Source organism: Zophobas morio, unplaced genomic scaffold (assembly GCF_036711695.1).
Source record: "Zophobas morio isolate AGI-343-1 ecotype UQ-CSIRO unplaced genomic scaffold, CSIRO_AGI_Zmor_V1 ptg000012l, whole genome shotgun sequence".
Taxonomy (NCBI): domain Eukaryota; kingdom Metazoa; phylum Arthropoda; class Insecta; order Coleoptera; family Tenebrionidae; genus Zophobas; species Zophobas morio.
In genome coordinates, this window is record NW_026972117.1 from 24,759,495 (window position 1) to 24,776,795 (window position 17,301).

Genomic DNA, 17,301 nt, shown 5'->3' on the forward strand with positions numbered 1-17,301 from the left:
TAATACACTAATAGAAAAAAATCCGAAATATAACATCAAAATTTCTGTGAAAGTTCTCACTTTAAACAAATTTAAGTATACAGATTTTGATAAGACTTTAGCGTAAGCCGACAAATATTAGTGCCTTATGTTCTGTGACTCGCCTGGAGTTCTACTAAACTGAGCTATATATATGTCATTATATTATTGTACTCATAGTATTAAATTATATGTAATTAATTTATTGAAAACAGCTTTAAAATTTGAAAATCTCGGTTTTATGTTAACGTCAAATTTACATTTTCAAACTCACGTCACTATCAAATCTACACTTTGTCGACTCTTGGTTGTTTTTTAGAATTATTATGTAGATAAGTCACATGTATAATTCTTTTTTTAATTTTTAAAATTTGGGACTCAAAAATTGTTCGGCCCATATGCAAACGACACAAAAACTAGATTATTATATTTTCATTACTGAAAAAAAAAGTTAAATATTCTTAAGAATTAATCTTTGAACGGTTTTTAATGTAATGAAAATCTAGCATTTGATTATTTTCATATAAAAAGGACCAACTAGATAAGGAAAAAATGATCACCGCATCCAAATTTTAAATTAGCAAGCTTTGATAAGATCCTTTTATTGATAATATGATATAAAGTAGATACGAGTGGTTATAATTTCAAAGTTTGGTGTCAAGTTTTGCCGCCTTGTCAAAATAAAGATTATACAAACTGATTTTTAAATATGCACAGCTGTGATACTGATAATCGAGACAACAGAAATAAAGTTTGTAAATGACTCTGGATTCATGAATAAAATGGTATGCAGCGGCAAAGTAAAAATGTTAACGCAGACCAAAAGTTTATAGAATTGAGAGATTTTGTATTTCTGCTCTAGCTGGCCACGACACTTTCGTCAGCCATTTTGAAATGACTTACGTACGCGTCATGGCCAACTAGAGCACAAATTTAAAAAAATCACACGGAACGTTACAGTAATAAAGTTTAAACTTAAAAACACGTGTAGTAAGGCGTATAGATGAGATATAAATGTTTTTACATATTTTTCTTATGGTAGATACAAACTCCCAAGAAAGTGTTAATGTTGCCAGTCATGTTTCACCTTTTAGTAACATTCTTGATCGTGCCCCAGTACCCTTCCAACGATTTAATTTATACAGTTTGAACGTGATTTTATGTCGAATGATCTGCAAGGAACATTAAAACAAAAAGCGTCAATTTGGTTGTAGCATTAATTGTTATAGGTATTTCGACATTTTTAAAAGAGTGCGGCGAAATAAAGTCAATAACGTTCATGATGATCCGCATAACAAAAATTCCTTGCTATGTGACTTTCAATCATCCAAATGCTACTTCATTGTTTACCTCGCGCCCTTTCATATCTAAGACAATTTTTTACAAAATAAATTTTGACATAATCATAATAATTTCATTTTCCTCAGAAGCGCGCCATTTTGTCGACTCAAAATTAGCTTCAACGACGACTAAAAGCAGTTATTAATTTTTTGTACAAGAAAAAGGACATATTTAAAATTAGGTTGTTTATCATAGATGTTTGTTGTTGTAGCTTGAGGGGTAATTTTTTTATTACCTGTTCCTTTTTTCCGAAACTTTTAATTGCGCGGGTTTTAAAATAAATTAATTTTACGAACAGAAATTGTCAAATAATTACAGAGACGCCATCGTGTTATTAAATATATATATATATATATATATATTTGCAATTCTATGAACATAACTAATTTTTCAAATTATCCGTTAAATTGATGCGTTTACTTCAATAAATAACTTAAAGATGCAAAATCAGTGTCAGCACTCATTAGTATTTCGTACGTACGCCCCAATAAGTAAAGAACAGGTTAATTTTGGTGATATTTTTTTCAAAAGAATTCGTGAATTCGATTTTGATTGAAATCCCACAGACGGTGGCAAGTCGCAAAATCTGACAACGCCGCGCGTCGACGGCGTACCCGCCGCGACCGCAGCGCCACCATGCGCCACAAACGGGCAATCAAACGAGTTCGTCGGCATGGCACTGAGAACGCTTGGTTTTTGCTCTTGTTGTTTCGACGCGAAAAATGTGGAAAAAAAGTGGCGATTTTCGTCAAACGATCCGCGAAAAGTATCTTTTGGGCACGAGGTAAGTGTTATTACCAAAATTATCGACCGAAATGCATTTTTCGCGGCGAATTTCGATACGCGTTTCCGGTTAACCTGCAAGAAATATTTAGGCGCAAATCAAAATGGTGGTAACCGCGTGCTTCACTTTTGCCGCTTTTTTTTTCTTCGCATAAAAGCAAATCGACGCACTTTTCTAACCTCAAATTACAACGTAAACGAAATAATTCGCGATTTTCAATTTTTATTCGCACGCATAACACTTGATTTGGAATTTTTCAGAGGCCATGGTCAGGGCAGACCTATTGGAGCAAATCCCACACATAGCATCGCAAGCTGTGAAGTATTCCAACCGCGTGGAGTTGCTCAAGTCAATTACGAGTGAATATCTGTTGCCTCTGGTGGTGCGAAATTTGGGTTGTTCGGAGAATGCTGTGGACAAGGCTGCCCACACCACGCTTATACACTTGCTGGAACAGGGGCTCATCACCAAGCCCCAAGCGGAAATACAAGTCTGTCCAGCCATTCTTGCCCTTTCGAATGAAGAGCAAAGTGCCGATATAAACACGGGGGCCATCACAGTAAGTATTCTCACTGCTTGTTTCGTTTACTAATGTTTTTCGTAAATGTAACTTTGAAGCATCACAGTAACTTCTTGAAAGACATGGGTAGTGAGATGTTTTGTTAATTTTGTCTCACTACCTTGTCTTTCATGGAGAGACTGTTCACACCCAACAGTACATCGGCAGTTGATCTTGCCTCTTCTTATCAGAGTTGGCGGTTTTAGATCATACTATTCTATCACAGCCAGCTTTGATGAGCAGAGTTGAGAGTCCTCATCAGCAATCAATCCAGAAGTCCTCCAACTAGAAGATGCCCGAGTCGTCAATTTGGCTGTGAACTCTTAAATTTAATAGATATCACAGCCACTTTGATGAGCTTGGTTGTCTTTGCATCATCAAGAAGAGAGGTTATGGTCGGTGCCCTATCAGTCAATTTGGTTGTGAAGCCTTGTGTTTGTTCGGGTATCACAGCCATTTTGACGAGTTTGGTTGACGACCTTTTCATCGGTCTGCGGAGTTCTGCTAGAAATGGTTTTTCAATTTTTATGTGTTGTGTCGCTCATCAACTGGATGTGAAATGGATTTGTAGCTCATATCACAGCCAGCTTTGATGAGCGCTACAACATCTAATATACACCGTTTTGTGCCACCTTTAGTATGTTTCAGGTGTTTTGTGAACTGAGTTTTTAGTTTTTTTAGTGTAGGCTTTCGCTCATCAACTGGAAGTGAAATGTATTTAGCATCATATCACAGCCAGCTTTGATGAGCGCAAGAGTGCACATTTAACGCCGGTCGTCATGTAAGTAATACTATACTTTTATTTTTCTTAAATGGTACAAGGAGAGTTGAATGTTTTTATTCTTTTTTGCAGCTAATGAGTAAAATGGCCCCCCTTCTGGGACGTGATGTTACGGAAAGAGTGTTCTTGAAACGATTTTCACAATTATGCGCCAGTAACATGTTCTATACCAGAAAAGTGTGTGCGTCGCACATTGGCGATTTTTGTGCTGTTGTTGGCAAAGAACAGTTTGAGAAAGTTTTGGTGAGTACACTTTAATTTCTAGCTAACCATAGGAAGGTTTATTTATGATATAATTAAATTTCCCTGATCAATAAACCCGAAATTTTGCAAGTCATAGGCCTTCTGTTGTGATCTAATTTTGGAAGTACATCAAAGATAGGCATTGTTCTAAACTTTGAAAGTATACAAAATGACTGGGACTGAAAACAAAATTTATTGTTTTAATCAAACATGCGTGTAATCTTCATTGATTACTATTCAGTTCTTTTAAGTATTTTTACTGAACGTATTTTGATTAAGGGAGACCTGTTGCATTTAATTGTCATCTTTAATGAATGCATTAATTACAATGATAACGATTTAAAGCGCGTGTTAACTTGAATTAAATGTAACAGTTTTTAATCGGAATTTGAAAAATAAAAGTTAATTAACGGTCAATTTTTTCTTTTCTATAAAGCGCCCATTTTAAAATGATGAATTTAGACGACGGTCTTCTGAATAAATGTGAAGATAACTTTACGTCTACTGAACTTTTAACAGTAATTAAATTTGCTGCAAGTTCAATTATCAAGCAGAAAAAATTTATTTGTGCTTACGTTATTTATAGTTACCATGTTACATTTCCCTGTGCCAAGATGAAATATGGGGTGTTCGAAAACCATGTGCCGAAGTAATAATGTTCGTTTCTTCAGTATGTTCACAAGAGATACGACGAACAGTACTAGCACCAACTTTCGCAAAACTTCTACAAGATGACTGTAGATGGGTTCAAATGTCAGCGTTTCAGACTCTTGGACCGTTCATTTCCACATTCGCTGATCCTCCTATTACAAACACGGCATATAATAATCAAGGGGAATTAGTTTTCGTAAATAAAGACGGCAGCGAATTTTTGTAAGTTGATTAATAAAGATTGCGAGAATTTGCCACGAAAATCAATTTTAATTAAAATTGTACGGTGTTTTGATGTACATGAACAGGTGCAGAAGATTTTCGCGGTAAATTTTTTCCACGATTGGATGAGCTAATTGTGGACGGAAAGGTAATTATTTTTAATTTCAGAATTAATTCACCCTCTGTCCCAGATGTTAAATTTAAGTATCTACCTCGACAACCATCGCCGTTAAATTCGGGTGTGGTTAAGACATGTAACGATGTGGGATTGGGTGATTGGTGGCAATTAGACGACGAAGATCCAAAATCAAAATTAGAAACGGAGGTTCTGGAAGGGTTGAGTGTGAATGCAGAAATAGATGAGCAGACGTGTGACGAAAACTTTAGTTTAAACGCCACAATAGTTGGTCAAACTGATGAAGATATAAAAGAGATTGTAGAAACGGTTAAAAATGCAGTGCTCAGCTATAGGAGCGTAGAACAAGAGCATGGTGTGATAGGAGATAACTTAAAAACTAACTTAAGCAATGCAAATGTGATAAGTAATATTAAAAACGCAACTTGTGATAATTTAGGTAGCGGTAGTACTGAATTAGATGCAGAATTTAAAAAGTTGAGTTTGAGAAGTGCAGACGAACCCAGTACGTCGAAATTTGATCCCATTGCAGTTGTACTAGATTCGGTTACACATTCTGAAAGCAATGGGGAGATCACCGACAACCCAGTTAAAGAAAACACCGAAAATAATCAGGTAATTTTGAATAGTGAGCGTGAGAACGAAGATGATAACTTACATTTGTACAATTCATATAATTATTGGTATATAAGTCCTGATATGGCATTAGATCTCAGTATTCTTGAGGAAGGACAGGTAGTTCGAGGTAAAATGGATTGTAATATGGGGGTGAGTAATTTGCACAGCTTTACTAATACATCTGTGTCATCATAAATTGCTTGGCTTTCATTTTTTTGTTTTGTGCTCATTAATATTTCGTGCCTCATAAACTATATGAGACCTACAAATATGTAAGTATTTGTGTGTTTTGTTTTTGTCCTACAGTTCACAATGGCGGTAGAATTTATGATGATACGATTCTTTGCTCTTAGACAATGATGATGAACTTGACGACGGTCTTCTGATGCATATCTGAAGTTACAAAACGTCATTCTGATTTATTTCATAAGATTTACACCTTTAACATTTCATGCAACGCTTTGTTTCTAATTTTTTAATTTTAATTTTAGGCAACATTAGAGGATTCGCTTAAAGATGTAACTTTAAATGATAGCTTATGTGAAAATAGCAAAAATGAGACACCAGGTATTGCCGGTAAGTATTCGCGTGGTGTTTCCCTAAAATCTCTACAGAATGAACTGTGACCTGTAAATCACTAATGATACTGATTTTACTAAAAAAATATAGTCTTTATTAAATTAAAGTTGCACTTCCCTATCAAGATTTTTAAACATTCCGGTTTTATATTGTCTAAACTAAGAAAATAATAAATTGGTTTTGAGTTGCCAATACGAATTTATTAAATGCAGTGTTACGTGTTAAAAATTATAAACTAAATAACTTTTTGTTTCAACATGGTAATGTTGAAACAAAAACACCTACTATATCACATTCATCTTTAGAAATGATGACTTTACGCACAGACACTAGCTTCAACGTGTTATTTCTTAGTAACACCGGATTTATCACAACATAGTTCAGTCACTCCAATTTTCAAATGATTATAACATACAAAATGAACAAACCATGAAGATACTTTTGTATTAAGGCAGACTATGATATCTCTTTTTTATTCAAAATTATACTTTGCAACCGTCTGGAAGTGTACAACTAATATTATTTACAGAATCCCACCCTCCAGAGCTTACGGAACTCGTGCCAACTGAGCCGGAGCAAGACATCGTACCTCAAGTGCTGATAAATCATTTCATTTTGATGACCGATTCGTCATTTTCCATTAACATAGACAACGAAATGTCTTACCATTGCGCCTATTCACTGCCTGCAGTGGCGTTAACTTTGGAAAATAAAAATTGGCCTTTATTGAAACACACCATTGAACGTTTAGCCAGCGATATGCAGTACAAAGTTAGAAGAACAGTAGCGAGTAGTTTGCATGAATTGGCATCTATTTTAGGCCAAGATATAGCCACTGAACATTTGACACCAATTTTTGAAGGCTTCATCAAAGACCTCGATGAAGTTCGTATTGGAATTTTGAAACATTTGGCGTACTTTTTAAAGATAATTACGCCCACTAAACGACTAGCGTATTTACCTAGATTACAGGAGTTTTTAAAAACGGAAAACGAGTGGAACTGGCGCTTCAGACACGAATTAGCGAAGCAGTTGTTGTCTATTGTAACTCTTTTTAAACCAGTAGATTCGGCTAAACATATTGGACTCATCGCCGAAAATTTGCTACATGACGTGTCTGCAGTACGTCAAGTAGCTATTTCTTTGGTAATTACTAACTTCTTACGTTTGTGAATTTGTTTTAAATTTTTGTTGTTTTAGATAACGGAGCTGTTGCGACATATATCATCGAAACCGGGTCTAAATTCTTTATACCTAGTCAGATTAGTTGAAAAATTTGCTCATTCAAAAAAATGGAAGAGACGGCAAACTTTTGCTTTGTTGTGTAATAGATTGTTAGCATCTAAGGCTTTGCCGCCGGAACAGTTCGCAACTGAAATTATGCCTCATTTATTAGATTTGAGTTGGGATCCCGTCGCCAATGTTAGATTGGTGGTCGCCAAAACAATAGCACAACATATTATTCCTAATGGTGAGTTCTTTCTTAAATGGATGTTGTTAGGTACTAAGATTGTATTTCTTTCAGAATACTTTGCTGATCCTAGCAACCAACATTTTGATAGTTTGGGAACTGTTATCCGAAGGCTACAAGCAGATAAGGATCGTGATGTTCGCCAGTATGCAGAAGTTAGTGATACATTTAATAAGCCTGCAACACCTCCACCTAATTTGGATTATAATATTGAATAAATTGTAATTAAAATTAATTTTTTATCGGGTACAGTATAATATAAGTTTTTTTGTTGCAGTTTTAATTTTACTTTTTTTGTGTTTATTATATATATTATATATTTGTAATTTTTATCTGTAAGTTGTAATATATGTAAAAAGTGGAAAAAAATAAATAGAATTTGCCTGAACGTTTTTAGTTCTACCTTGGTGGTTCACAGTAATTGGTTATATTATACCAAGTGCAGCACTAGTTTATATGATAAAAACAGGCTCAATGGAAATAGAGAACTAAGTTTTCCAAGTGTTTAGTGTTTTGAAAGTTAGGGCTGTACGCAAAATTATCTCATCAAGCAATTTGTTTTGAGGAGTAACTAAAAAGTGAATAATTTCAAGTTCCCTTTGGTTTTCAATATACATAACTTGCCCCTCAACAGTTTTATTCAATGATAATTTTTAAACCACTAAATTTTGGTTTGATTTAGGGTGTGGTATTACTTACGTTCCAACAAAATGCTTATACTTTTTAAGTTACTTCTGAAAAATATATTTCCTAAAGTTACTAAAAAACCCACTGGCTTTGGTTATTTTTCAGAAGTAGGGGAAAATCTGTGTAAACAACCTTGTAGATTCTTTTCCTTTGAATATTTACGGCTCACAAGTTGAATTCAGTTTGCCTTGACAACGCAGGCTGAACTTTTATCGATTTTCGTGAATTGCCCGCCGTTTTTTACACGAAAAAACAACAAAATAAAATGTGCCACAGTAAAAAAAATGTCATGTCCAGCGTTAATGTAAAACCCGTGGTGCGCACTATACATCATTCTCAAATAACATTATTTTTCAATTTGATTTAGCGACTCGGCTATCGATGTCGCAAAACTTCTAATACAGTTCTAATTAGATTTTGCGACGTCGCTAAATCAACGTAAAACTGACGCCTTAATGAGGTGGCACGATCAACAACCGTGGTAAGAGAGGTGACAATCACGTCGCATTGTTTAGCGGTCAAAACACCCGCCCAAAAAATTTGAAAGAGTTCGAATCACATTCAGATCGTCGCATTTTTCCTTCCTACACAAAATCACCCTCCAGTATCACCACCAGTGCGAAAAGGAAAAGTGACCTTAGTCGATAGATACAAATATCACAAATTTCCACAAAAGTGAAAATAAAGTATAAGTCGCATGAGGAGCATAGACAGCGGCAGTTGGGAATTTTCTCGTGAAGGTCTATTTGCACTAATCACTAGTATAACACCCGACTCGCGATTAACGTTCGCATTACTAAGGCTATTCCCATCTTCGTAAAGGAGACGACCAGCTAGGCGGCCTGATTCACTGCGGCAGAATCCGATATTGTAAATAAACATTCACATGAACAATGTTAGGATTTTGGGTGGGCAGTCCCGTCAGTCCTCCCTTCCCGCCGCGCATGCTTGTGCATTTATTCCACATAAAAGTTAGAATCCTATCTTCTTAAATTTTGACCACGAAATGAATACTAAAATTACAAGGACCGAAGCAAGTAATGTTTAATTACGCCACACTCTACCAGGAAGTTTAAACAATAAATAATTTACATAATTTTAGTTATAGTGATCAAAAATCAAAATAATGTAGTCTCGGAACACCCCGCTCTAGACCGGCGTAATTGGAGAATAAATGTTCAATTAGGCTGAAAAAAAAAGATCAATTAATAAACATAAAATACCCCTCCTATTTCGAGTCCACGCCGATAATATTAATTTGATAGATGATAATTTTCAAAGTTATTTCTTTCAAAATGGATTAATGTTTAAGATCAGTTTAAATACCAAAGCGTTGACGCTGCCAAAACATCAAGTGGTGTAACAACGATTGCAACTAAAATTATTGATGATGAATATGAGACTGAAGAAACAGGTTAAGTCCCTCCATGATACTTTTAAACGGTTAAAAAAAAAGGACATATTGTGAGAAGTTGCTGCTGATCTCATATTGGTAAGTCCATAGCTTTTTCTTATTTTTTTCGTATAATTTTATTCTAACGGGAGCATATAATTTTGCAGTCGTAAATATTGGCAAATTGCGCCAATACTTTAGCGAAATTTTGCTATCATCAAAATTCAGAAGATTTTTAACCGAAATAAACGCACAGCCATTGTCACGTGAATGTTTATCAATAGAGAATTTTCAACCCTAGCAAATCAGGCCGTTTACTCGGCTGTGTCCTTTATAGGGATGGAAGAAGGCGAATGCGAATGGTTAAAAGTTTATAATGCGTGCTGTGGCTGTGGTTAGGGTCAATTGAACTTCACGAGGAGACGCCCTTCGCGCCGCCATCGCTATGCGCTCTCATGCTGAGTAGTTTCTTTTCGCTCATCTTAGCCTTTTCGTGCTCGGCACACAATCGTAATAACTTGTGTACTAAGTCCAGTTAATTTAATTAAGATTTATGCGTATGTATCGATTTGTGACGTTTCATTTCATTTTTGAAAGCTCGAAAGGGTGTTCGCAGGCGGTTTAACAGATTTTTCCTCTCAAGAATTTACTTCCTAGATTTTGCATTTTGATTTAGTCACTTTTCCAACCTTAGGATTCACCACTTTGCATTTGTTTGAAATTGTTGATGTAGTGTGGTGTGTTAATAAATTTAACTACTTAAGTAATTTTAGTACTCATTCAGTCATGGTTATAAATTCGGGGAAGGTAGAATTTGAACTTAATTGAAATAAAAAGACACAAGTTAGTTCGCATGGCGAAAGCGAAACACACGGTTTGTAGTTGAGTTTACTGTTTTATGAAAAGAGCCGCGTCGGCATGAAACGCGAAGTTTGGCCCAATAGCTGCTTGTTGTACAAAAGCGGAGTACAATATGCGGCAGGTTTTTTGAACATAGAAATGTGGAGTGTGTGTTATATTGGTATATAGAGTAGAATCACCAAAGAAAAATCACCGACTACGACGAGGACTTAAATTCAGCTCTCGTTACAACGTCCGCTGTAACCCGCTTGTTGAGTTCATTTACTGTAATTCAGTTTTCTGTTTTTCTTAGTGGTTATATATGTGACATTCAAATATTTGCATTGATTTGGAACATTTGATTTGATTTCATTTTGAAAACTAGGCAGTTTTTTTGTACCTGAGAACTCAGGCGTCTTCAATCTTCCCAAAATGCACTTAGTCATAGCTTTTTCTTCTGTTTTCTTGTCAGAATGGAGGAATAAACGTTTTTTGTCCTTTATATCTTGTGTTTGATCTAGGGGCGTTTTCTAACCTTGGGGTTCACCACTTTGCATCTGAACGCGTTCCGTTATAAAAAAAAAAACACAACATAGGGTTCCACCACGACTGTGATTCTAGTTTTGCTGACTATCACAGTTCAATGTCAAATTTTGAATTTTTCGCGGTTTATAGCTATTTATGGTAATTGTTTAGAAGCAAGGCAAATAAGTCACGAAAAAAATGTTTAGCCACGAGAGCTTGCTCGAGTGGCCTAATTTTTCTTAAGCGACTTATTTGCTGTTAAGACACGAATGTAATACTTGGTTTTATCCAACACCTCCTGCAGTAACAGTACTTAAAGCATCATGAAAATCCCAAAAATTCAATATCGTTAAAAGCTGGTAACCTATGAATTGGTTTCCGTGTGGTTGCCACCACAAATTGTTTGTTCACGTCAAATTGAGAAAATTTTTTAAAAAGAAAACGGCTTCTGCCATGCTTCTGCACTCGTCATATTGATCCAAATGGAAAGAAAACGTGCTCTTCCGGAAAGTATTGCGAACGATGTTGAAGAAGCCACATCGAGTTTGTTACCGAAGAAATCCAAGGACGCTTATTACAAGGAATTAAATTACTTCAATAACTGGAAGCAAGAAAATAATGTTTCTGGTGTAAGCGAAGACGTGCTGGGTCACTTCTTTAACGTCAGCAAAAGTTGCGGCCTCTTCAATGTGGACAAAATATTCCATATTAAGAGCGACATTAAAGCTTCACGAAAATGCTGATATTTCGCAATATGGCAGATTGATCGCTTTTTTGAAGAACGGATCTAAAAATCACAAGCCAAAGAAAGCAAAAGTTCTTGAAAGAGAGCATATTCAACAGTTTCTAGTAGAGGCACCTAATACAAAGTTTTCGATGATGAAGGTAAGGCGATTTTGTTATTTGAGAATGTAATTTAATTTTTTACATTACAGGTGGCACTACTTTTTGGTGTTTGAGGTGGCTGTCGATGTAATGAATTAGTGACAATGTCAATCGATAACGTAAAAGATAATGGATCCTATATGTTGGTATCTGTACCAGATACAAAAACAAATGTTTCACGCAGCTCTACCATCATGAAAGAAGGATTTTCCGTTAATGTGCTGGATATTTGTAGAAAATATATGTCTTTGCGACCTAAGAATGTTTCTCACAACAGGTTGTTTTTGTGCTACAGAAGTAAGAAATGCACAGTACAGCCAGTCGGAATAAATAGTTTATCGAAAACACCATCAGTAGTAGCAGATTTTTTGAAATTACCAGAAGCAGAGTTGTACACAGGACACAGCTACTTTACTATCTAATGCTGGAGCTGATCTTGGTATGCTCAAACGTCATGGCCGATGGAAATCGACAAGCGTGGCACAAGGCTATGTTGAAGAATCAATTTCCAGCAAAATGATTATTGCTAAAAAGATCCTGGGTGAAAATTTGGGAGCGGAAAGCAGTGTTGAAATTGAGAAGACAAAACCAAATGAACTTGGGAACAACAAGCTTTCAATATAAATATTAATCTGAAGCTGGAGAAATGATTCATACAATTCTAATTTTATGTATTAAACTTCTTTGTGTTCAATAAATTGTTCAGTTTTCTCTAAAGTGTTTAATTATGAAAAAACAGTTTAATTATGAATTCATAATTCCACTAGTGACTTATGGGCCTTCTAATGTGTGCAAAATCGGCAATTTTATGACCTTATAATCAAGAGGTGTTGAATAAAAACATTTTATTCAATTTTGGCGGGATGTTTGGGTTATCAAAATATATTCCTAATACTGAACACCACAAGTGTTTTCTGTACACAGAATAAATTAAAATCAACAATTATTCTTAGGTATTTTTCTTCACTTTTAAATTAGATATTTTTGAGTGAGTGGGACGGTTGTCAGGTTCATTCAACTGCTTTCTATATTGTACCTAACTTTTTGGGGATTTTCATAGTGTTTGCTATAGTGTAGACATTAGTTGTTTGACATAAACACGTGTTACGCTTTGGCACCCCATTTATTTTGTTACTTTTGCGATTGTGTTCGTAATTTAATGGTATGTTTTTTACTTCTTTTTCGCCACTGACCGCATTATCCTTCTCTGGGTTTCTTTTTGCGGGTTGTTGTTGTTTTGTATTCATCATAAATATGAGCATAAAATATCGTAAATGCATAAAGCAATTGGAAGACACAATGATTATATCCTTTGTAGCAGAGATTATAGGGAAATCATCATATTACCTGTATAGGAATTGCCTTTAAAATTGTGCAATTTTCACGTGGATCGTGAATTGGCCACTTGATGATATGGATTTCGCTCAATTTCTGTAGCTGATGCTACTAAACATGCTGTGACAAATAAATTTAAAATCTTCCGCTCTCTCCAGATACGTGATGCTGTTTCTGACTTTTCTAATCTCGAATTGGAACTTTTTGTTTCGTTAAATATTAAAATTACCAAATGTTTTGTTTCCTTACAGTTCATTGATGGAGTAATGTCGCTGGTGCCTAACTTTTCCATTATTTTAAAATATGTGTGTTTGGAATTTACATCCAACCTAGTTACTCTCTAAGTTCATAGATAATTTGGGTGAATTATTTAACCAACGCGTCGTCATAATTGATATGTTACGGAATAAACCCATACGCCGCCCTGGTACGACGCCTATGGGTTTTCTAGAATGTGCGGCGATGATGGGTGACTCATCATCGGTGACGGCGGGCGGGCGGCGTTCGCATGAAGAAAAGTCTGGAGCCGGTTATTGGAAGTCTCGATTGCGGGGTCCAGAAAAACCTAGAAGCGGCGTTCACGATCCATCCAGAGAAATGTATGGATTTATTTAAATAAAGGCCACCGTCGAATTGAGCGAAGACAGAGTTCAATAATGTTTTTAATACTGACAGTCACTATGTGGACTTGGTTATTTCCAATTTTAAATGTAGTACCTATTTAAAAAATTCTGTTGACAGCGTACGGAATGAAGACCCTCACCATCCGGTTCTCTATTATATTACTTGGAGTCTACGGCTACAGTTTAGTTGTTCATAGTAAAAGTTATCATGATAAACAATAGAACTTTCGTAAAGCCGATTACGTCAATTTACACAGTTGATTATTAACATCAGTAAAGTTAATCCTGGTCCTCCAAAAATGCAATTACAATTTTAAGAACACCATGAAGTTACTTTTATAAAAAGAAAACTTACTCAAAAGAAATAACATCGAATTGGCGCTTTTGCTAACATGAACAACGTGATTAGACCAAGAAAACCCTGGACTAACTAATACTCCCAGATCTCGACAACATCCACAGTCGGATTTAACAAATTCAGTATCGCACGAAACCTTTCGATTCTTATTATTCTGGTAAAGAAACTTACGTTTATCAACGTTAAGTAGGATCAACCAGTCCCTAGACCATTTATATAAATCTACGTATGTACCAGCAGACAGCATTGGACTTTTTGTTGTACAGCTTGCTATCGTTACGAAATAAACCCATACGCTACCCTGGTGCGACGCCTATGGGTTTTCTCGAAGGTTTTCTAGTATGTACGACGATCTAGATAAGAATAGGAAGTATGGGTTTAAATAGAGGTCACCTTCAGTCAGTTAACGAGTCCAGTCGAGTCAATGTTGAGAGACTTTGAGACTAGTCAAATCCATTCTAGTCGAGTCGGAATTATTCGCTGTAGTTAGTTGTGTAAATTAGTACGACTAAGAAATAAATTGTTGAGTTTTACCCACGCCGATTTCTAACATCCGAAAAACGTAAATATCATGTGCGTACATTGCAAACTGGAACTACTTAAATCAGCTGCATAGCTGCGAAAAGCAAATGACCCAATAGGGAATCGTGAGAGACCCCACTCAACAGATTCCACTGGTCGGCTGAAAGAATTGCCCACTCTGACACGAAATGTACCATTACTGAAAAACGAATTAATCCAAGTCAAAGCTTGCCTAATGTCTCAAGATTTTTCAAGTAGAAAGTGTTGCTGTGTTGGTTTTAAACAGTGATCTAACAAAAATTTGATCAACTGATCATAAATGACTGATTCCATAATTTTAACAACGAACCTAAAATTATAGACATTAATAAATGTATCTCATGAGAATAAATGAGAATAATTGACTCATATGGACAGGTTCGCTAAGCACATCCGCAGAACTCTTATTAAGGGGCTAAGTGGTAACAAGATCAGGATCAGGGATTTCATAACCTGCAATTTTTCAGTTTTTCGTGTAGCACGCATTCGGAAAAATCAACTTCGCTAAAAGAAATTGAATTAGGAGAACCAACGTTGGAGATTATAATGTATATCCAAAAATTTTCGTATAAAAACGATGTGAAAAAAATATCGGCAAATATGTTAGCGACTTCATTAACTGCAATTTGGAACTCATACTTATGCAATTTTAACCTCTCTGATAACGGTCGCACATCGTTTGAAAAAGTTCTGTGAGCTTTGTAGTTAGCGTCGGAACCAGACCTTTTACAGCTACGCCAGAGTTCTCGCTTCCTTTTTACCAGCATTAAAATTCTACCATTTCTTGAAGATTTTTTGGAAGCTTTTAAGGATATAATAATTACAGTATCCTCCACAGTGTTGTGTAAAAAGCTTTCGAAAAGATACCATTTTTCTGAAATTGAAATACAATACTGATCACTGTATTATTGCTTCAAAATTAATAGCTGTTCTAAGGTTTACCGCAGCAGTTTGCTTTCGCTGTATAAAACAAATTTTCAGATTAACGATTAAATATGGGTTAAACTCAACAATTTATTTCTTAATAACTCGAATTTACACGAGTGCACAGCGATTATGTATAAAATAATTCCTGCCCAGCTTGACTGTACTCTCGTGGACTGAATTGACTGAATAATCTCGTTCCCGACGGTGGCCTCTATTTAAACCAATACCTTCCTCTCGATGGATCGAGAACGCCGCTTCGACGTTTTTCTGGGGCCCGCAATCGAGACTTCCGGTAACCCGCTCCAGACACGTCTTTATGGAACGCCGCCTAGCCACCGTCACCGATGATGACTCACCCATCCTCATCACACTTACTAGAAAACTCTCGACGCCCCATAGGCGTCGTACCGGGGCGGCGTATGGGTTTATTTCGTAACAATATGATTTGAAATATCGATTTGATTAAGATTGTCTAAATTGGAGAGAACTTTTATCGGATGAAGTGGCTAAATCAAAGACGGATGGACCTAGGTATTTTATTGGTGGTCGTTATGATGTATACTTACAACACTACATCAGTACCTAGTAAAATTTTATTGGTATTTCAAAGTTAACCATGAAGGTTGGAGCCACAAAACCATGTACCTAAGTAACTGGTTATGTATGAGTACATCAACTAAAAAGTTTGAACATACGAAGTTAACATGGGAAATTTGTTTTTATTTTATAATATCTCCTGAAATCACTTTAAACCTATTATTCAGTGATGAATTTGTGGAGGTAAAGGAGGGCTATCGGCCAGTATTTTTTTCAAATCATTGGATCGCGCCCATTGACTGTAAAACGGCTTTATAAATTGTGTTTTGAAATTAGCGATTGGCCCGATTTGTAGCGAAACATTCTGTCTCAGTTCGACGATAGCGTTCTTGGATTAGCCACAGACATTAGCATTGGAAAATCAAAAAGTCAAAGTGAATTTAGAAATTATTCCTCGGTGGTCACTCAGAAATCACTAACAACTCAAATTGAATTATTTTATCCAGTGTGATGATTATTGTAGGACAAATTAAACGGAATAAATGCAGAAATTCATTGGTGCTAGGTGCAGCACATGAATCCCTCCACGAAATTTCTGATTGTAGTGCGCAACCTCGTCAAACGAGCCATCTCCGACTACATCCAGGCGGTATCCAAGAAACCCGAGATGAAAACCTTCGAGCAGCTCGTCTTCCTCAACACCTCCATCGGCACCATCATGGACACGTCTTGCGGGCCCGTCAAACTAAGGATTCACTCGCGCTATTTCAGACAAAAATCACTGAATAACTCAAACTGAAGTATTTTATCCAGTATGATGATTATTGTAGGACAAATTAAACGAAATAAATCCACAAATTGCAGAAAATATTCTGTGAGTTTTGTTACTAGTGTCGGTCGATTTGAGTGAGTTTTTATTACTAAAATCATGTGATGATAAGATTTAGGATTAAAACAACAGTTGGCGGTTCTGAAAAGAACCTTTTAATAAACCATTTAAATAACGACAAATAACAACGATAGGTAACAAATGAAATAACGAAATGTTGCACAAATCTGGAAAAGTACTGCCCTATGTACATAAATTGTTCAAAAAGGCCGCCCTCAGCTGCTGTACAAGAAGTGGATTTTCAAAACTCCTACACGTGGTGATCAGCATTTGAAGTAAAATCTGAAGCAATATTTATTGGGGTCGCCTGTTGCAGCGCGTCTCTGTTGACACATCTG

General features: G+C 35.9%; 1 protein-coding gene across 5 annotated transcripts in view; it reads left to right on the top strand.

The window, feature by feature from the left end:
* LOC135128070 (serine/threonine-protein phosphatase 4 regulatory subunit 1-like) overlaps positions 1-7,791 on the top strand; it is a 74,222-nt gene extending 66,431 nt beyond the window's left edge. For 4 of the 5 annotated variants that reach the window (XM_064054887.1, XM_064054891.1, XM_064054889.1 and 1 more), the window contains 8 exons: positions 2,404-2,702; positions 3,556-3,726; positions 4,313-4,599; positions 4,768-5,503; positions 5,845-5,929; positions 6,462-7,078; positions 7,133-7,403; positions 7,458-7,791. In XM_064054887.1, the coding sequence (XP_063910957.1) occupies positions 2,404-2,702; positions 3,556-3,726; positions 4,313-4,599; positions 4,768-5,503; positions 5,845-5,929; positions 6,462-7,078; positions 7,133-7,403; positions 7,458-7,621 (2,630 nt within the window). In that variant the 3' untranslated portion in view covers positions 7,622-7,791. The remainder of the gene's footprint in view (positions 1-2,403; positions 2,703-3,555; positions 3,727-4,312; positions 4,600-4,767; positions 5,504-5,844; positions 5,930-6,461; positions 7,079-7,132; positions 7,404-7,457) is intronic. The other variant, XM_064054888.1, reaches the window with a different exon arrangement.
* Positions 7,792-17,301: the final 9,510 nt, after the last annotated feature.